The sequence below is a fragment of the Polypterus senegalus genome, chromosome 13, assembly GCF_016835505.1.
Source record: "Polypterus senegalus isolate Bchr_013 chromosome 13, ASM1683550v1, whole genome shotgun sequence".
NCBI lineage: Eukaryota > Metazoa > Chordata > Cladistia > Polypteriformes > Polypteridae > Polypterus > Polypterus senegalus.
This window is the reverse complement of record NC_053166.1, coordinates 5071189-5091350: the sequence shown is the minus strand read 5'-3', so window position 1 is coordinate 5091350 and position 20162 is coordinate 5071189. Positions and strand designations below refer to the sequence as shown.

Here is a 20162-nt window from a genome sequence, read left to right as displayed (position 1 = left end):
CATTAATGACCACTCTGCGCTATCAAATCCTGGAACTCCTTCAAAGTGGCCATTGGCCTTTCGGTAGCCTCTCTTCCCAGTTTCCTTCTTGATCTTCCATCCAGTTTGGAGGGTCCTAGTCATACCAAACAGTCTTTATGATGGACTTGACTGAGCTCCTCGGGATTGATGAAGCCTTTGAGATGTTTCTGTCTCCATCTCCTGCCTTCTGTCCGTCCACAACTCTGTCCTGAGATCTTCTGAAAGTGTCCTGCCACCCACAGTCGGGTATTTGCTGTCAGCTGCAGGAACAGCTTCACAAATCACACCCATTACAACTGATCACAGGTGGGAGGAAGCCAGTAACCGCAATGGGAATGGTGGGCACTGACACCTAATGGAGTTTGGGGGGGTCGAGGTGGTGGTCCTTTATTTGTCTTGGGACTTCTGAACTGCAGCTGTGAGATCTTTCACTTGGATGTTATCGATGGCATTGAGTAAGTAAAGCTGGAAAACATCTTGCTTTGTGTGTTTACATTTAGGGCTGTAAAGTGACAAGGGGGGGGGGTTTCTGTTCTATGCCCACTGTATTTGCCTGATGCTTTTATCCAAGGCGACTTACAGCATTTATGACACAATTGGTTACATCCCAGTTGGAGCCCGGCGAGGTTAGGGTCACACAGTGGTGTCAGTAGCAGGATTTGAACCCACAACCTCCGGGTTTGAATTCCAAAGCCTTAACCACTACACCCGACTGGCAACTCCACATAGTCTGTAGTGGTGGCTGGGAAGATTTATAATGTCCTGTCCTCATCAGACGAGGAAGTGAGCTGTCCATCGAGAAACGTGAAAGCGCAGGAAACAAATCCATCGCTCCAGATGTACCTCTGTTTCAAGGCAGGCGGGTTTGAGAATTTGTCACTGATTTTCGGTGAGCAGCTTTAACGTTTCTAAAATGTGTACAGCGTATCAGCCATAAGAGCCAATCAAACTTTCCCAGCAAACTTCTCTGAAGGGCCAGTCGCGTGCCAGATTGGAGCGGCGCCAGTCTGCTAATATCCGGCGACCACAGTAGGTGCTCTTTGAGTTCTTTGTCAACGGAACTAAACTGAGTTGTGACTTGTGCTGTCCAAGGATTTCCTCCACACTTTGTTTGTGTTAACGCAGTGATGGTAACAGCCAGTTAGGTCCTCTGTATTCCTCGCGTTTCCGTTGAAATGTGTTCATCAGTCCAGATGAGGTCGACGTAATCGAGCCGACATCCGTCAGCGTCTGTTGTGAAACAAGCGGTACAAGAGTAGGCTACAAAAATTGACGGAAAGAAATGAGAATCCAATGAAAGCACAAGACAGATTGGCGTTACCGTCGTCTGCATAAAGAGCCCAGCCTACGTAGACACCCGGACGTTCCACGATTTTCTACGTGAATATAATGCCGGCGATTTCGATCATCTGGTGAGCTCCCTGTGGCACTGCAGCATTGGGTGCCGCTCTTCTCTCTTGCCTTTTCCTTTCTTTTTGTGTCTTGTCTACCACTTGACTTCCTTGGTTACTCTCCCAGCTGGTCCAGCCCACCATAAATCGAGGGCCGGTGGTCAAGTGCTGAAGCGTGGAGTTGAATTCAGCAGAGTGAAGCTGCGATTGGTCAGATGATACGTCACACTCATTTGAGGGAGCCCTTCTCAACATGCCCACTCCATGGCATTTGTTCTAAAAAAAATCTGATGCTTTTTTATTCCCAAAGATGGCACAAACAACCGACATCAAAACCTCACAGATAGGAAATGAACTTTATGAAAAGTGGTTGTCTAACCTCAGGGGTCCTGACAGGCCAGCGTACCCTGTTGAGAGGTGCCGATGGCATTTCTAGTTTCTTCCTGCTCTCGCTTTGCTGATCGCTTCCTGGACCTGAACGAGACCAGCGCTCCCTCCATCGTCCTTTTTTATCTCCTATGTTACGTTTACCGTCAGATTGAACAGCAGGGCCCATGTTTGCAATGAAGTCTGCAGTGCATTTTATTTCTACATGCGTTACTAAGTGCATTCCAATAGGTGGCACATTGTTGAGAAGGTAAGCGGCTTGTATTGAACAGATTCACCAGTGAAGCCAGACAGACTCCGAGCCGCTTGACTGTCAGCCAGCATTTCTGTTTTATCAAAGCCGTGTCATAACATTGAAGCTGATCGACGGTGGCCTCCGAGTCGAATGTGAAATGACCTCTGCGTTCACTAGCCGTGTTTTGGCCTTGGCGTATACTTTGACTTGAACATCAGTAACCCATTCCAGGTAAAGGCTGGATGATAACACGGCTATGGTCGTCTTCTCTCAAGATTGTCACCCATATGCCTGCCGCTGTGATAGGCTGGCCCTGGCTTCCGTTGCCACCTTTTTGGTATGAGAAACCCAAGCCTTGTGTGCAGCTCTTTCAAGTGGCAGCCGGGGACTTGCATTCAATTTGAAGGCCCGATGGGTTGATTGATTGGTTTAACTTTTGACTTTTCTTTGCAGTTTTTCTCAGGGCGCTTTGAAAGATGCACCAAACCTGATCTGTACCCCCCACTCTGCCTGGTACAGCGAGCAAGCTTCCATTGAAGCACGGGAGGAAGCTGCCAAAGAAGTAAGACGTGCCATCACAGGTGGGTTCTGGGCAACTGTTTAGAAGATGGGAGATTTGGTGGGATTTGGTCTGATGCCAGGCGGAACGGTGCCACCTGGAGTGTCAGAAGTGGTCTTTATGAATGATTAGTCGCTTTTTCTGCACACCCCTGCTGACTTGGGATGCTGGTGGCCGTCTGTCTGCACGTCCACAGGGTGGCCCGTCACTTGCTTTCGCTTGAAGCAGCTGTGCATGAGAGGCTTGTGGTGAACTCGTAGAACTGAGATGGCAACTGTTGAGCACCACTAAGGCCTCTCGTTTGGCTCAGTTAAACCCGGTCTGATGCCACAGACGCTGGTCTGCCCAGTTTATACCACACAGCACAATCACACGTGCAGTTTGGGCGGTGTGCCTAATAAAGTGGCCAGTCGGTACAGGGGAGTTTGGTGGGCTGCTGTCTATGCCCAGCTCGTCGGTGTCCTGGCACACACCGTGCCAGCAGGTGGGCCATCTCGTCATTTGTGGCGATCAGCCTCTCGGCGGGATGGAGCGGGCGCTGTGATTGTCAGCTTCTTTGTTCTGATGTCCTGCTAACGCGTTCGTCACATTTGCTGGTCATTAGTTACGTCTCGACTAGTGAAGCCACGCATCTCACTCTTGTCGTTCTCTTGTCGTTCCTCTTCAGGACGCATCCCAGACAGTTTGAAGAATTGCGTTAACAAGGAGTACCTGATGGCCGCCGCCCAGTGGTCTGGCATGGATCCCAGTACGGTCCACTCGGAGCTCAATGGTGGGGCCGCTCCATACAGGTAAGCAGCTGCTCCCTCTTGTGGCGGACTCTGAGCTGCTCGTCTTGTGAAGCCTGATGGCGAACGCAACACCCCGACAAGCCCCCGCATCGCTGAAGCCAGTCGTTTCCTGCATGGCCGTCCCACTGGGGCCTCCATGCACACAAGCCCTGCGCCATCTTCTCTGCTTGCTTTGCTCGTCCTCTCCACCTCTGCCTGTTTCTCTCCTCCTGCCTCCCTAACTCTAATTCTCTTTGTCCAGGGGTCCGACTGTCACATGCGGAGGGAGTGCTTCGATTGAGAGGTTAACCTAAAAAGTCTTGTGGTGGCTGCTCAGTGGGACGGGGTCAGAAGGGGCTGCACAACAATGGGTGGGACTGAGGCGGTGGGCATTCTTTAGGTGCTCAGACCTTTGACGTGGATGACCATCCTAAAGCAGCAGGCCACATCCAGGTGTGGCACATGTTAGGTTTGTCATGTCCAGTGTCTCGTGAAGGTGTGTGTGGCCACTCGAGCGTTTGTCGTGAGTAGCACAGGCTGACAAGCCGCCACGACGCACTCACCAATGATGAGCTGCCATTCGGGTCACGTGACACGATTCAAGCAATGAGTGAGGGAGCCTTCAAGGCGGAGAGAAGTCCTGTTCTCATTCCATTTCTTATTGGTAATGGTGAGCACACAAGAGCCATCTGAGACCATCGGAAACAGGAGACGGCCATCTCCAGGGGTCTCGGCCTTCCTGTTTCCAACCTTGTTAAGAACTTTTCTGCTCATTGAACTGTTATGCAGATGTGGTGGGAAGAGGCGGTTTGGCCACAGAAAGTGTTGCATGAACATAACGTCCAAGGAAGTGACGCGAGTGACCAGGGGGTCAAGCCGTCCCGTGCACCACGGCCAATGAGGACCCCACAAATATCAATAGTTGTCATTGTGGTTTTTTTTTTCAAACCTGCCGTGAGAAACCAAAATCCTTCACAACAGAAGATCTGAGGAAATGAAAATAAACAACACGGAGCAGCAATGAAATGAAGCGAAAAAGGAAAAGTATGTGATGGGGGGTCCGTAATGGTGTGGGGCCGCTTGAATGCACCAACCATGAAATCCAAGGATTAGCGGGGCATTTTAGAGCGGAGGTGGATCAACGTTCGGGGGTCCGAGAGCTGACAAGAAAGAGTGGAGCCGAGGGCAACTCTTTGGGAATGGTGGGAATGTGCCGTCCTGCAGACATTCGGGAGCTTCTTGATGGTGACGAGGGCCTTTGATCCCGTCGGGGGGTCTACTTGTCACTTTGTGCGTGTCGGTTGTTTTCTTACTCGGCCATCCTACCTGCTCAGATGTTTGTGTGACCTGAAGGTGCTGGACATGACGGGCCTAAAAGGGCTGGGGGTGGTCTGAAGGGTCCGCCAGTTTGTTTTCTGTGCCGTCGTGGTCCGGGCTCTCTTGACGCCTCTTTCTGTTCCTTTTCGCAGGTTCGCAACTGGCATGGTTGGTGTGAACCCCAGTGGCCTCCCAGCCGCTGCAGTGGAGGGGATGGTGACGGGCACCTTGTCCATCTCCCACGGGATCCCGCCCGTCGCACACACTGCACACACCCCCTCACCTGGACAGACCAGCAAGCCAGAGTCGGACAGAGAAATCTCCGCGGACCAATAGCAGTGCACCAAATGACATTCCTGCGCTCGCTGACCCCTATAAGTGGCAGTCGTCGGCCCCCCTCGACGAGCTCTCTCTCTCTCTCTCTCTCTCTCTCTCTCTCTCTCTCTCTCTCTCCACAAGTTCTAGCGACTCTTCTTTACTCCGTTTACTTCACCTTCTGTTTTTGGGGGGCCTTCATCAGCCCTCGTTTTTATGTTGTCCCCCTTTGCAGTGATCATTTTGGAGTCATTTTTAGTTTTTTGTTGTGCAGTGTTGGTTCTCTGATTCGTAGGTGACCGCTGTCAGTCTCTCTCTTGAACCAGGGGGACGGTGGGCTTTGTTCCTCTCTGCCGCCTGTGGGTCAGGTGGCGAGCAGCTGGTTGGCAGATCTCGAATCGAGGGGTTGACCGACTTCCCCTCCCCCACCTGTCCTGAAGTGCAGTGTACTGAAAGGGGACATTCCTGATTTGAAGACGGGCATCTGGGGGTGGGGGCTTGAGGGGCTGCCCATTGACTGTGTGCCCCCCTCACCGGGCCCTGTCTTCATTTCACGTCTGAAGAAGTCTTAAAGGGTGTCCTGACTTGGTGGCTTAAGTGACCAGGACCCCCGCTGCTCTGCCCTGACCTCTATGTGTCCCCTGTGGTGGTACTGCTCCGTGAACATGCCCACCTGAGCCCCCCCTCCCCACCGGCCCCTACCCCATCCTTACAGGAAAGAACTGCACATCAAAAACCTGCGACCGTTTACACCAAATGGGTCCCAAGTGCGTCTTTGTCTCGGGGTGACCAGACGCCTCTAGGAGTGTCCCAGAAATGTCTCCTCAGCTGGGGGTCTGCGTGAGTGGGTGGGGGGGCTTCAGATACTTTTTAGAAATCGTTTTTCTACTCTATTCCAGTAGATGTTCATTTTTTGTCGTCTTTGTTTTTATACTGCCGCGTCGGAGGACGTTTGGACTCCATTAGGGCTCTGGTGACATTCCTAGAGGGGTCTGCCCAGCTCGCCCACCCACCCACCTGACCGACTGGTTACCGTATGGTTTGTGCTTCAGCGCCTACGGGTGCAGCTCCAGACCTTTACTGCTCTTTGGCATGCGTACCAAGAGATGACACCTTGCACATGAAACAATGCGCCACGACGGCCATGTCGGAGTCGAGCCAGTCCCAAGCCGGGGTCCCCTTAGTGCCTCCTGAGGGCGCCGTAGAGCAGGCTCGGTGTCGGGTGTTGGCGCAGATGTGCCGGCCGTGACTTAGTGGTTCAGCCCCGTGTGCCCACGCGTCGGGGCCATTTCAACATGTCAGATGACACATGTGCCAAAGCAGTGGTTTAGGCGGGCAGAACACGATGCTCTGCTGCCCTAACCCCGGTGGTCTCGGTGCCCCTTTGCAGTCATCTCTTGCCTTATTGAACCCTGCTCGCTCGCCTCTTGGTCGGGTGGGTCGCGTGTGCCGTGGCGGGGCAGGCGGGATGCCACTCGTGGTGCGTTGCCAAAGGAGGTAAACGTGTGCAGTGCGCCCTCTACTGTGAATGAACCTTGTGTGGCAGCGGCCTCATAGTACCTCAGACCTGATATTGAATGTACTCACTCGCGCTCGCTCGCTCGCTCGCTCTCTCTCTCTCTGTACAGTTTATTATTATTATTATTATTATTTTTTTTAGATACGACAGAATTCTTTAGTATACAAAAGACTCACAAGAAATAAAAAGAAAGAAAGAAAGAAAGAACACTTCGTACTTTTAGATACGCGAAACAACGTTGGAGGAAAATCTCAGGCTTCTCGTACCTCGGTGGGGTTTCACTTCACTTTGGTTCTTTGGTTTTGTTTTCTCCTTTTGTTTAAAAGCACCAGCACCCCCAATCGAACCCCCGGCCCACCTAAGCCCCCCTCCATCTCGTCCCCAGTCCTGTGATAAAATGAGGTTTGTCTGGCTGGTGGGGGGAGGGGGGGGGCTCTTTAAGATGAATATTAACTTTTTTTTTTTTTTTGGTTTTGTTAATAAAAAGCATTAATGTTATAAAAAAAATAGAAAAAGAAAACCAAAAGAGTGCCAGCCTCGTTTGTGAGATTTGGGGGGCCGACTTGCCCTTCTCCCCAGCCTGTGCCCGTTGGGTGATGACGTGGCATGGACCCTCGGGGGCCCCCACTGCTGTGCCAACCTGTAGAGCCTCACTGGCACCTCCTGTGGTCCTGAATTGAACTGCGAGAGCCTCAGTCATGTGACCAGCCGGCTCTTCAGCGCTGATGTTCCAGACTGGTGAGGGGGTCCGTGTGTGGTGGGCACATGTCGTCTCCTCGTTCCTTGAACTGTAACTTTTAAACTTTGCTTGCGTGAGACCCAAATTAGTAAGCTGGATCATCAGGGGTCTGTGCAAATGTTTGGGCACCCCAGCTGAAGGACATTCGAGCTTTGACAGCAAACCGCAGCATTGTGGTGAAGGCTTTAGCTGCCTGCGGGTTCAAATGGACGGACTGAAATCTCCAGGGTCCAGTGACATGTTGGGCGTCAAACTGGGAGAAGCCGAGGAGAAAACTCGAGGAGCTCAGAAAGAAAAGCCAGGCGGGTGGAGGCCGTCGTCCCCTTCATTTGCATAATCTCAGCCAATCGGAGGCCTTGCTCCATCCGATCCAAGCGGGTGCCATTTTGTCGTAAAGTCTGCAGACGGAGGAGCCGGAATGTGGCGACGGGGACTGAGGGACCTCGCAAACCGAGGAGAGGCTCGTCTGTCCATCCGTCTGTCCGTCTCTCTCGGGCAGCTCAACTCGCCATAGCAGTTCACCCTTCATACAGCGCCAGCTCTGTCGGGCATGCCCCACTGGCTGTCGTACAAAGAGCTGGCCAACAATTACCAGTCATGTGACGTGGTGTGCCAATGAGACCCGCAGTGACTAGAAGTGACAGAAAGTGACACAAACTCCCATTGTGCTGGCCCAAGGGATTGTGGGAGAAACCGTGAGAAGATGAAAGACGACATGCTGAGAGCCTCCCATAAATTGAACTGAACTGAGGAGGAGATGAAGACCATGGTGGTCCGGGACCACCAGCTAGGGAACAGAGTGACAAGGAGCCAAAGAGAGAAGAGCTGCGTGGATCAGAAAGGCCAGCTGGCATTTATCAGAGAGTGCTTAAGGGGGAGTTTGGGCACAGAGTCACCTGAGGGACGGGCGTTGGACTTTAGAATTCTGTGTCCTTAATGTGGCCTTGGGGGGGTCCATCATGGGGGTGAGGCAAAAGTGGCACTGCAGGGGCCCACAAAACTGGCTTCAGCAAAGGGTTATGGGAATGGTGGCTGTCGAGAGTTCTGTCCACTGGGGGCACTGTGTGGGCATCTGCAGATGAGGCCAAGACTGGCAGATACCCAAGGATCCGCTGACTCGTCACCGAGGGACTTAATGTCACTAAACGTGAAATCAAAAGTGTGGAGGAGGTCCGGAACGCCAAAGTCCCCCTCATGTAGACGGAGTGGAGAGGATGGCAGCTTATATAGTGCCTTGCAGTGTGCGCGGTACGAGTCCGAGGCTTTACAACGCGCTGGTGAGGCCTCAGCAGGGCACAGAAAAGGCGCAGAGGTGACCTGACTGAGGACTTGACACGCACGGGCATCGGACCAGGGAGGGCTGCGGGCCCAAAAAATGGAGGTGAGTGGGACTGGCGAGCAGCACTGGCCTAATGGGGGCTTCTTGTCCAGACCGTGATGTGGCCCTGAAGCTCCGCCCGAGCTGCTCGTTTTGATTGGCTAGTCAGCCAGTGGAGGTCAAAGGTCGCTAAGGGCAGGCCTTTGTCTTAGAAACTGACCACCGTCCACTCCCAACTCCAGCCGTGCAGATTTCAGACTCCTGCACTCCAGGGAGCGCCGCCGCTGCCGCCTTGTCACCTCCATTTAATGGTGGGTACCTTCAGCCTGGCATGGCTTGGCTCACCAGCATCACTCTTGACTTTCCCCACAGCCCGCTGTGCCCACTGTAAAAGGTGGACAGAGTGGCTGGATCAGCTGAGTGGAGCTGAAGCTTGAATTGAGACTTGGGCAGATGTGCCCGCTGCAATATTGAGCTCAGGTGGCATGAGGGTCCAAGAGCAATCGGCCAGCTAGTGTACCCTTGAGCCCCCTTTGTTGAGTGAGGGTCATGCGTGCCCTTCCATAGTGAACTCTGACCCCGGGACCCTTATTTTGAACCATAAGACCAGCAGGTCCATCACACCCACGCCCCCCCCACCCCTGGCACATGAGGAGGAGGAGGAGGTCGGCAGTCAAAGTGGCACTTGTAAGCGGGAGGTGACCAGGCTGCCCTCCATGAGGTGCTATATGGTGTGCTGGAGCGACTCACGCTGGCCTGGCTGGCTGTGACACCCTCCTTCTTTATAGCGCCTTGCCAGTCCCAGCTTGTGCCTTCAGCAGGGGGTCACAGGGCAACTGGCAGGTAGCCTTAGATGTCATGTCCACCAGGGGGCAGCGCACTCAATGTCTTGAGTTCTGATGAAGTTGACGCAGTGACGAGTAACGGAGCCGGGTGGGGGGGGCAGCACTGTGACATGGAGTGGACGCCACTGGCACTCACGTCTGCTTTAATGTTATGATGCCACAAATAAAACGAGAAGAAGAGAACAGGTAAATGCTGGGGGCACTCGCCACCCAGGCTCTGCAGCTTATCACAGATGCCAACACGCGCCCTGTACCCGCTTGGCATATTCAGGCAGTAGGAGAGTCGCCCGCCCTCCAGATGATGAGAACTGAAACGCAGGGTGGCGCAGTATGTGAGCATCTTGTCATGATGGGTGGGCATCGACGACGTCATCTCAGCGGCATTCCTGTGTGTCCCAGGTGGCTTTGGCGTGGCCCTCACTGTTTCCGTGCAGCCGTGGCATTTTTTCTCTCTCCGCCTTCCTTTTGGTCACCTTGTTGTCCTCCGTGCCACCTCCGTCTGTCTGTCCCCCCGCTTGGCCTTTTCTTCTTTGCCATTTCCGTCTCCTCGTCTTGCTTTTCAAATTCAAATGCGCCATCCAGTTGAGGAGCCACACAAAAAAGCCAGAGGGTGACACAAATAACCAACTAGATAAGGGGCTTCTCCTGGTCGGGGGTCTCCGTGTGCCTGGGCACCCCCTGCTGGCCCTTCACAGCTCCCGCCGTGCACCCAGTTATGAGCCCGAGAAGTCTGGATTGGCACCTCACACTCTTCACAGCCGGGCAACCCATAGGAGATCTTATGCCAAGGCGCCAGCATTCTTCTGAAGCCCCCTACCCCCCTTGTTCCCTGCCGTCATACCAGCCTGCCTGCGGGTAAACCCACAAGCTGCTTCTGTCATTCCAGATGCGTTACTCACAGGAAGTTACGCCGGACCCCCCAGAGGGAGTGGGGCAGGCGGCTCAGAGCTCTCATTACAGCGGCGAGAGTGGCGGCGGTGGCAGTAACGTCACTGTCACCACTGACCTGTCCACCTCCCGTCTAGTGGCTTCACAGACTGCCCTCCTAGCTGGGCACACGTCCCGACCCCCGCAGGCAGCACGTGAGCCATTTAGGCCACAGTTGAAGACCCTCAGTGTGCCCCCCCCATGTGGCCCACATGCACGCCATAAAAGGAGCTTTGATGACGAGGGCAGCTGGGGGGCAAAGCCATCTGTTAAAGGCAACAGGTGGGCAACACACAGGACGGCGGGGAGGCAGCAAAACACTGGTAAGCTGAGTCGGGGGCTGACGTCTGGGGGGGGCATACTGAGATTCAGTTGGCAGTGTCTGCGGGCACTTGGGGGGGCAGTGGGGTCTCCTAGGGTGAGCCTGGTTGTGCCGTTGCATTAGTCACTCAGGGAGGGCGCTGCCCTCTAAAGGCTCTAAAATGAGGTGTGTGGTGAGCTGACTTGGCATGTTAAGAGGGTGGGCACCTTGCCAGCTAAAGAGGGAACACATAAAAGCCACCACTACCCTCCTCAGTGCCAGAGTGCCAAGCCACTCCCCTGGTGGTCATGGTGATGACATGCCACCCACCACCATATACTGTTATTGCACATGATGCCCCTGTGACATGGCACCATATAAGGTGGCACACATTTTAAAGGAAAGCTAAAACGGATTTTATTTTTTCCTCTTAGCAGAGGACTGTGAGGGCCGAGTGGTGCCCACTGCTGCTGTTCTGTTTCACTCAACACAAGTGAGTGTAAAGAAGAGCGTTAGTGACACAAAGCTGGCACACGGGCACTAACCTCTCAGGAATGTGGTGGCCCTGCTGACTGGATGAAGAAGAGTGTACCATCTGGTAGGCTCACTGAGCGTGAGGTGGTTGGTTCTCTTGTCACATTGTGCCCAGTTGGTGCCACCTCACTGTTGTCAGCCCAGACCCAGTGATGTTGGCAGTAACGATGTGCCATGTCAGCCCACTGGCCTAATGGTCACTCTGACTTCTGCAGGGCCAAGGTGGGCAGTACCCACGTGGCACACACCTTACACTCTGGAGGCACACTGTCGTAGCACAACCCCATGGCGCCCATGTCAAAGGGAGCTTTAGGGGTGGCAGGGGCCTTTCCTCAAGGGGCATGTTGATGCCCACCCTGGCCAGTGGACATGTTGGACCCCGGTTGGCCCTAAAGAACTCAACGGAATTTACAAAGCCTCAGCTCCTGCCTCGTGCCCTGTGCTGCTGGGATTGGCTCCAGTGCCCGGGACACTGAACTGGTCACTGTGTCACGTTGAGGGTGTGTCCATGGTGGCAGTCCGCCCAGATACGAGTAAATCATGAAAAATACGGTGATGGGGCGGAGCCACAGGGAGCAGCAGCTGCCAGGAGGTTGACAGAAGACGACGCCCATTGGCAGTGGGTGGCACCTTGAAAGACGCTGGCAGTCCTTGTAGAGGAGTCTGACACTGAAAGCTTTCGGTGGTACTCATCCAGCGGGCGGCATGCTGAGGGTCTCGTGTGTTCATCTTGGGGTGGACCTGAGCACAACGTGGGAGTCACAGCACGGGGTCTGATGTTTTGGATTTTGAATGCATTTGCCAACCTTTCCGGTCACTTGTCGTCACTTTGTCATTCTGGGCCATTGAGTGGAGACTGAGGGGCACAAACGTCAAATGAAATCGACGAGCGAGTAAAGCGTGCAGAAGGTGAAGAGCCCCCAAGTCTTCCTCACCCCACTGTGCCTGAACTCGGGAGACTCGCCTTTGTCACTCGTGTCCATCTCGTTTGTCTGCCAGCGTTTTGTGAGTTTGCCGTCTGATCCTCCGGGTGGTCTCGATGTCACGCATGTGTCCCTTTGGCCGCCACACAAAAGCGGCCCTCATAAAACTGGACTCGGATGTGTCCCCGTCCTTACTGTCACCGTCACGCTGTTTATGTGGACCCCCTGGCACCGGCGCACACAATTCTCCGTCCTGTGACGCCACACAGCAAATTTCAAAGCAAAGCGTCGTCGGCAGCCCGTCACATCTGATTGGTCGCATTTTCGAGTCACCTCCGTTTCTTATTTGTCATTTTTCACTTAATTTAAAATGTGACACTTGCCATGGTGGCTCTGTAAATAACTTCAACAGGTGGCACAGAACTGAGAGCCGTGGCGTCCTGAAGATTTCAACATTTTATACCCGCCGATAAAGAGCGTAGGCACCGGTGGCAGTGGGCTGTTTGTGATAAACGAGGAGGGGAGGGCCAGTCGCTCACAGGGCCCGCCCACTGACACACGGCATGGGCGGGGTCAGCCTGTCACCCTCCTACAACTGCACTGACCTCGTGGTGTGGCGGCTCCACGGGTTTACTGTACGATGTTGTTGGGTCCTGGCGCAGTAGGGGGTGCCATAAATAAGGCATTGAATAAATAAATAAACCATTGAATAAATAAACCAACGTCGTCTCAGCCAGCCCTGTTCCATCCCAAGGAGCGTCCATCGAACGGCACCTGGCAACAAGGGGCCAAAGCAAAAGGTCCCGGGGGACTGGAGAACCGAAGGGAACACTCGATACCCGTGGCGCCGTGGGTGCTGGCTGAGGGGCCGTGACCGCCTTTATGACCAACAAAGATCCACATGCTTGAACCTGACCTGCCCTTCCGTTTCAGATGGCACCACACTACGGACTACGAGGACTTCTGGGCTTGCTGCTCCTCTTGGTGGGCAGGCCAGCCTGTCATGCCACCAATGCCAAGCCCTGTCTGGCCACTGGCCCTGCTTCTTACCTGATACTCTTCTCTGGACAGTGGAGCTCCACGACTTTTCCCAAGCAGTACCCACTCTTCAGGCCGCCTGCCCAGTGGTCTAAACTCATAGGTAAGAGGTGCCAGTCTGGAGGGCTGGGGTGGGAGTGCCACAGTTGGGACGAGGACACAGGGCAATGTGACACTCGGCTCAGATAACGCGGCCAGCGTGGGGACGCGGTCATTTCGGCTTAGCTGATTACCACTGCTTTGCCACTAGGGGGTGGCCCGTCACCATGTTTGACAACTGTGGGCACTGCCTGGTACTCTCAGTACAGTGTTGGGGTCCCTGGGGATTCCCAATATGGTGAAAGAAAGATGGCCAAAGTGGCCAGTCGTGTTATCTCAGGAAGCCGGTCGATGACCAAACGCCAGCTTCCAGCTGATTGGTGTCTTACATGCTGGCGGGACCAGAAGGGGCGGAGCTTGAGAGCATCCCCACGTCCCACTTTTGTCCCTGTCACTCCCTGTGCCCGCATGTTCCCACTCACATAAACACAAAGACACGACGAGCAGCTTGAAATAAAACCGACAGACACATATAATGATTGGCCAGTAGTAAGAGGGTGGGCGGGTCACTCATGACTGACAGCTGACTGGCCCCCCGCTGTTTATCTTGGTTTGTGACGGAGGTGGGTGGGAGGAGAGAATCTGGTGGGCATCAGAGACATGAAGTAGGAGGATGGCACAGGGCAGATGGCACAAGGCAGATGGCAGCGAGATTTGCCCAGACTCCCCACTAGGTGTCCTCGACTATTTCATTGGAGGACTTTCGCTTGCCGTGATTGGTTGCCGTTGATCTTCCATATCCTTTCCCTTTAAACTCATTTGTGTGCTTTTGTGTTCAGGCTTCCTACTTTACCTCTGGAGTGGCACACGCTGCTTGGTGCCACACAGGAGATCACACCAAACAGACCTGGAAATTCATAAGGGCCCTCGTCCCACTGAGCGGCCCACCGAGCTGCACGTGTCTGGTAATGCGGGGCGTCCCACTCATCTCCACCTAAACCTTTATGCTTTCCTTCCTTTCAAGTGGTCACCCACGGCCCACCGTTCCGGCTCTGGCAAGAAGGTGGCCGTGCCAGCCCTGGAGTGAAGCGTTTTGCAGAAGACGGGCAGGCGGATGAAGTCGTCAAGGAGCTGACGGAGATCAGAAAGAGCCTGAAGATGATCCACGCCATCCACCAGGCCCCCAACGTGTCCAGTGGGACCGGTCGCACCGCAGCTCGGGTCCTGGTGGTGCCCAGAGCCTCAAGGGTATGAGAGTCTGAACCCGTCACAAGGAGGGATGGCCTGCTGTCGCCCATGTTGAGTGTGGGGACCCCTGTGACCATTTGGGGTGGTCTTACCGGTGAGGGATCATTCCGCGTTCATACCCTCTTGAGCAGCCTGCCCCGGCAGAGCAGAGGTGGGACGCGCCACCAGTTCTACTCCTGTGCTCATGGAGACCTCCCCTGGTGGTGGCCAATTTAGCCTAAGCACTGGTGGTCTGCCTCGGCTGCTCCTATGTGTGCCCACAGCTGTCCCCTTCTCTAAGTTGAGCCCAGGGTTGGTGACAGAAGTGGAATGCGAGGTCTTCATGTTGGGATGATGAGTGGCGTCATGGTGATCGATGATCCCGGTGGTCTTCAGACTGCCAACGCCATAAGCTGCATGGCCGCATCTTGTCTGTGTTCGTTCAAGGGCAGGGCTGCCATGTAAAGATGAACCTGTGGGCGTGAGGAGCTAGCAGGAGGACTTCAACTCCCAGGAGTCAGCAGGAGTGCACAGGGGGCTGCTGGGAGGAGGAGGAGGAGGAGGAGGAGGAGGAGGGTCACATTCAACAATACAAAGCGAGTAAGTGAGTGAATGTCCCACGAAAAGTGACGCTGCAGTGTGATGTGGGATCCCAAACACAAATGTGGTGTAAAGGGACCTCAAACTAACCACAGGAAAGGCCTCGCCCTGGGCAGCCTGGCGCCAAACTCATGTTTAGTGCTGCTGTCATCGTAGCTTCGTTCTCCTGCACATATTTAAATGTGTGTGTCTACCTGAGGGTCACAGGATCCACGCATGGCACACCCTGCTGCCATTTCACAGTTTGATTTGTGATTGTTCTGCCACAACGTGAGCTTCCACTCCCTGTGTCAGGCGTTTCCTTGGCAATCCTTCCCAGAATTCTCCAGATGGGCACTCGCAGTACCTGAGCGTGCGATCGACTCGCCTCTGTCTCGTGGTTTTGCTGATCTGCTTGTCTGGTTTGTTCTTAAAGGAAGCTCGTTGACATTTTTTGTGATTTTCCGGTGACATTTTATTAGATGGGGGGCCACCATTTCAGTTGTGTGTTGCCATGTTGTGAGGTCGAGTTGCTAGGGGGGCGTGTCTCCGGAGGTCCGACCAGAACTACCCGGCCTCTGCTCGCCCGCTCGCTCGTGTTGTCCCTCATGTGGAGCTTTCTTGGCATTTCTCGGGTTTCCTTCTGCTGTTTCCTCTCATTTTCAGTTCTGCGTTTCCCCTAAACGGTCGCTTTGCTGTTTTTGACCTTTTGTGAGGACCACTCGTGTCCTCCTCCTCCTCTTTAAAACCTGCAGCTGCGTCAGAGCGACAGCCATGACAGTGTCACTCGTGGGCAGCGCAGTCTGCACGCGTCTTATGATTACGTTTCTGCTTCGTTCTTTTTGTTCCGTTTTAGGATTTTGTTCTCCTCTTCTTGTTCTTCTGCTTGTCCATCTGTGGCACAACCAGCCGCCTGTCTGTCTGCCTGTCTGCCCGTCTGTCTGTCTGCCCGTCTGCCTGCCCGTCTGCCTGCCTGGCTGCCTGCCTGTCTGCCTGCCCGTCTGCCCGTCTGCCTGTCTGCCCATCTGTCTGCCTGTCTGCCTGCCTGTCTGTCTGTCTGTCTGTCTGACCGTCTGTCCATCTGTCTGCCCGTCTGCCTGTCTGTCTGCCTGTCTGTCTGCCTATCTGCCTGTCTGCCTGCCCGTCTGTCTGTCTGCCTGTCTGCCTGTCTGTCTGTCTGCCTGTCTGTCTGGCCGTCTGTCTGTCTGTCTGTCTGCCCGTCTGCCTGCCTGCCCGTCTGTCTGTCTGTCTGTCATGCTCCATTTGTTCTTTTCTGATCAAAGAATTCATTTGTTGTCATATTTATTTTTGGGTTATTTTGCTTTTTGTTCCTCGACGCTGTTTTGTTTTTCATGGGTGCTGCCATTTTGTGGTTAGACTGCTGCTTGTTGCCACTGCATTGGTATGAGATGCCAACGGGATGCAGTTGTGCGAGGTCTGTGTTGGGCACTTCCCGCTCGCCCGGGCTGGCGCACATGTCTGTGTCTCTGTGTGTGTTTGTCTTCACAGCGGCCTGTGCTTGTTGCTGAGCAGCCCTCCTTAGTGACTGTGACCTTTCACGGACCCCCCCGGTCAGCTGTTTGTCTCTCTGCCATCTTTGGTCACCTGCCCGCCACGCCTCATTGTCTCTGCTCGTCCACAGCTCTCCCTGCTCACGAAGCTCATCCCGAGTCCCGACTGGTTCACCGGCGTCGACAGCCTGGACCTCTGTGACGGTGGGCACTGGAAGCCGAGAGTCACCTTGGACCTGCACCCTTACGACGCGGGCACAGACAGTGGATTCACTTTCTCTTCCCCCAACTTTCCCACGTCCCCACGGGAGAACATCACGCGGGTGGGTCACCCAACTGACCGGAGGGTCTGGGGTCAGTGCCCTGGACAGGACCGATCCTCACGTCTGTTTGTCCCATCAGATCACATCTCAGAGCCCCAATCACCCCGCCAGCTCATTCTACTACCCCAGGCTGGCAGAACTACCGCCACTGGCCACGCTGACCATCGTACGCCGGACAAAGCGGCTTGCCGGACGTCTGCACCCCTCTCACCACATCCGGCGGGTGCCGGGGACCCAGCACTTTTCTGGTAAGCTGCCGTTCCATCGGCCATTTTAGAATTTGCGGTGACCTCCTCGTCTGTCCTCCCTCTGACCAGGGGTTTCTGGGTTCCTCTCCCTTCCTCAGACTCGCACCAAATGTGGTGCCCAAGGTAGGGCTGTGCCTAAGTATTAAAGGACACGTCGCCATTTTGAAACAGTGCTGATGGCGCTGGAGAGGTGAACCCCAGGTTCGCGTCGCTGTGTTTCATCGTTGCTTGGCTTCGGCGCACATTTCGCTTTTTCTTATCGTGTGTGTGAACAACACGGCGCCGTGGTGGGAGTCCAAGTGGTAGGGCGTAACGGGATGGTGTCCTGATTATTTTAAGGTCGGGAAGCGAACTCGGCTCTGATGAATTTCTCACTAACATTGGGGTAAAAGTAGCCTGGGTAGACCCCCTCGGCCAGCAGGTCCCCCCGTTACATGCGCTTACAAACGAAATCTAAGGTCAGCTCAGCTTTAGGCGCCGCGAGTTACGGTTCAAAACGGCCGGGTGTCTGTGTAAGGGCTAATCTGGCCGGACCCCCGGCTGGAGCTCGGCGTTCTGAGGACCCTTACAGTCTACTTGGAGCCCCTCGATGGCGCGGCCAGCCAATCAGCCGTCACCTGTTTCTAACTCCTTCTAATCCAATCTTCCAGAAACGCCGCTGGACTGCGAGGTGTCCCGCTGGTCATCGTGGGGCTTGTGCTCGGCCCCCCAGTGCGCTCAGACTGGACTTCGCCAGAGGACGCGTTTCGTTTTGCTCAGCCCAGCCAACGATGGAGAGCCGTGTCCAGACTTGGAGGAGCAGAGTCCGTGTGTCCGGGAGGGGTGCTCTGTGGACGGTGACAGAAGGTGAAACCCACCCAGGTCAGTCATGCTGGACTCATCAGGGGTCATGGTTTAGAGCAAATGTCTTTCATGTGAAGGGTGGGAAACTGAGACAGAAAAGACCACCGGGCCACGGAGGGCACACCCACCATTCAAGCCAGCAGAGAAAATGGGGGCATCGGGAGACAAGCGAGTGGGCCGGGATTGGCCCACCCTAAACTCGTGCAGTTCGGGCTCACTGGGGTCCCCATGGCCCAGGGCTGCATTAAGCTGGAGTGCGGGGACGGAGCAGGGGTCTTCACGATTGTCATTTCTGTTTCGCAGGATGAAGCCCCCCAGTAGGCTGAGCAGCCAGTCCCTTCATGATATTCACATATTGAATGTAATATTCCGCTCAAGAGAGAGTCGAGACCCCCTGGGCTCCCAGTCTCCAGTTTTCTGGTTATTGCCGGGTGTTTGCTTCTTTTTTTATGGGACGCCTCTCGTGCTTTGGGTTCCATTCAGACAAACCCTTTCTGTCTTTTCTGTGCTGCCCTTCTTACTTTTCTTTGCCATTTTGTGCTTCTTTCTGATTATTAAATCCGCTCTTTAAAATATGAAGAAGTGTTGTTTCATTTTTGAGGACCCTTGAAGGGGATATCTGGTGAACGTGACACCTTTGATATGTCAGATCCTGCGCCGGCCTTTTGGGTTTGGGGCCAGGCTGCCTGGGGTGAGGCCCGTGTCTGAGGCAGACTTGGTGATGCCCAGGGATATTTTGAGGCCTGTTCTCCGCTCTTTGACAATTCTGTGCTGCAGTGTGACACCCGTGTAGCGGACTAAAAGGCCAACACCGCCTTGGACGGGGATTTATTCGTTTGTTTCGGTGGTGATCATGGGAAGGCAGCCAGCCTCGGCCCGACTCACACACACTCCCTCACAGAGACACAAAGCAAACGGTAATAAAACAGAAATGGAAGACGATATTTAACAATAATCAACGAATATACAGTAACTACACAAACTCCAACGATGACAAACGACTACAGCAGACCCCACACGATGAAGTCCATGAAACTGACGCCGTGAGACGATGGAGACGGACAGTCGGGAGATCAGCGAGGCCTACCGGTGTTTCCCGATGATGGCGACGTGTGACAGGATCGGGGCGCTCCTTCCTTTCTTCACAGGTCGACCATCAATCCTCACGCAGGAGGAAGACACCTGACAGGCCAAACAGCGAACAGGAGACGACCGAGGACAGCAAGAAGAACCCACGGGCACTGAACGGGCAGGCAACTCCACACTCTGTAGAACTGGCCCCCGTTTAAATGTCACGCCGCCTCCTTGTCCCCAGCAGCCCCTGCACCCTCAATCAGAGCTGCTGCAGGGACTGCTGGGAGTTGAAGGTTTCACTTCCCAGTAGCGCCGCTACAACCGTAAGACAAAGTCTCAATAAACACGCGATCATCAAATTAATGAACGAGACAATAAGCACAAAGAAAGAACAAAATACAAAAGAATACGCAAACGACGGAGGGCACCGAAATAAATCCCATCTGAGGTCAACGTCTCGAGAACCCGCCGTGAAACTCCAAAAGATGGCGGACCTCCAAGTGCAAGTCAGGCCTGAACGCGCCAAACTCGGAGGAGAGGAGCCCGGAAACCTGCTGGCATAAGAAATGTGGGCACACGCAGGAAACGAGGGCCACTTTCAGGGGCTTTCAATACGTCTTGTGATTACAGAAAAGGAGGGCTGTGATTTTATTTGCTTATTTTTACAGATTTATTGGTCGTAATACAATGCAATGCAATTTATTTGAGTGCAGCGAGTGAGTGAATGAGGAAGGCCCCGCCCCCTGCTCTCAGATTCGCGTGAATAAATCAGTACAGCAACCAGACTCTGATACTCGACATCATACGCGATGAGAGAAGTGTTCACGCAAATTCGAGAAAAAGAACCCGACGTAAATCCATGAAGTAGTCCTCTCGTGAAAAGCAGACAGACAGACAGACGCTGGATTTTATATATACTGCGAGGCTCCGCCCCCTGCTCACTTCGCTCGCCAGCACGTCACATCTCTGCTGCTCGCGTATCGGGAAGCGAATGTCCAGTTTAAACAGATTGTTATTTTCCTGTGAATGGTCACAAGTGCATAACACACGTAAGTATCTGACAATCCAGCGAGTAAAAAATAATAAAACGTAATCATTTGAAAAGTAACTTATGTTTCATGTTGCGCTATACGTCTTCGTTCTCTTTGGCTTTGAAGTGAACACGCAAATACTTTTGAA

General features: G+C 54.0%; 2 protein-coding genes across 6 annotated transcripts in view; both read left to right on the top strand.

Annotated features, from left to right (window-relative positions):
* LOC120542325 (C-terminal binding protein 1) overlaps positions 1-6831 on the top strand; it is a 41685-nt gene extending 34854 nt beyond the window's left edge. For all 4 annotated transcript variants that reach the window (XM_039774703.1, XM_039774702.1, XM_039774704.1 and 1 more), the window contains 3 exons: positions 2488-2615; positions 3261-3384; positions 4833-6831. In XM_039774703.1, coding sequence (XP_039630637.1) covers positions 2488-2615; positions 3261-3384; positions 4833-5016 — 436 coding nt within the window. In that variant the 3' untranslated portion in view covers positions 5017-6831. The remainder of the gene's footprint in view (positions 1-2487; positions 2616-3260; positions 3385-4832) is intronic.
* Positions 6832-8243: 1412 nt separating this feature from the next.
* spon2a (spondin 2a, extracellular matrix protein) lies at positions 8244-18468 on the top strand. 2 transcript variants are annotated; one of them, XM_039775626.1, is made up of 7 exons: positions 8244-8634; positions 10303-10666; positions 14203-14426; positions 16627-16818; positions 16898-17066; positions 17717-17927; positions 18213-18468. In XM_039775626.1, exons 1-6 carry the CDS (start codon positions 8629-8631, stop codon positions 17914-17916), a joined length of 1155 nt encoding a protein of 384 aa, XP_039631560.1. In that variant the 5' UTR covers positions 8244-8628; the 3' UTR covers positions 17917-17927; positions 18213-18468. The 2 variants fall into 2 exon arrangements, with proteins under 2 accessions (XP_039631560.1, XP_039631561.1); XM_039775627.1 differs by lacking the exon at positions 8244-8634 and adding an exon at positions 13035-13242 and having other exon boundaries at positions 10468-10666.
* The last annotated feature ends 1694 nt before the right edge of the window (positions 18469-20162 follow it).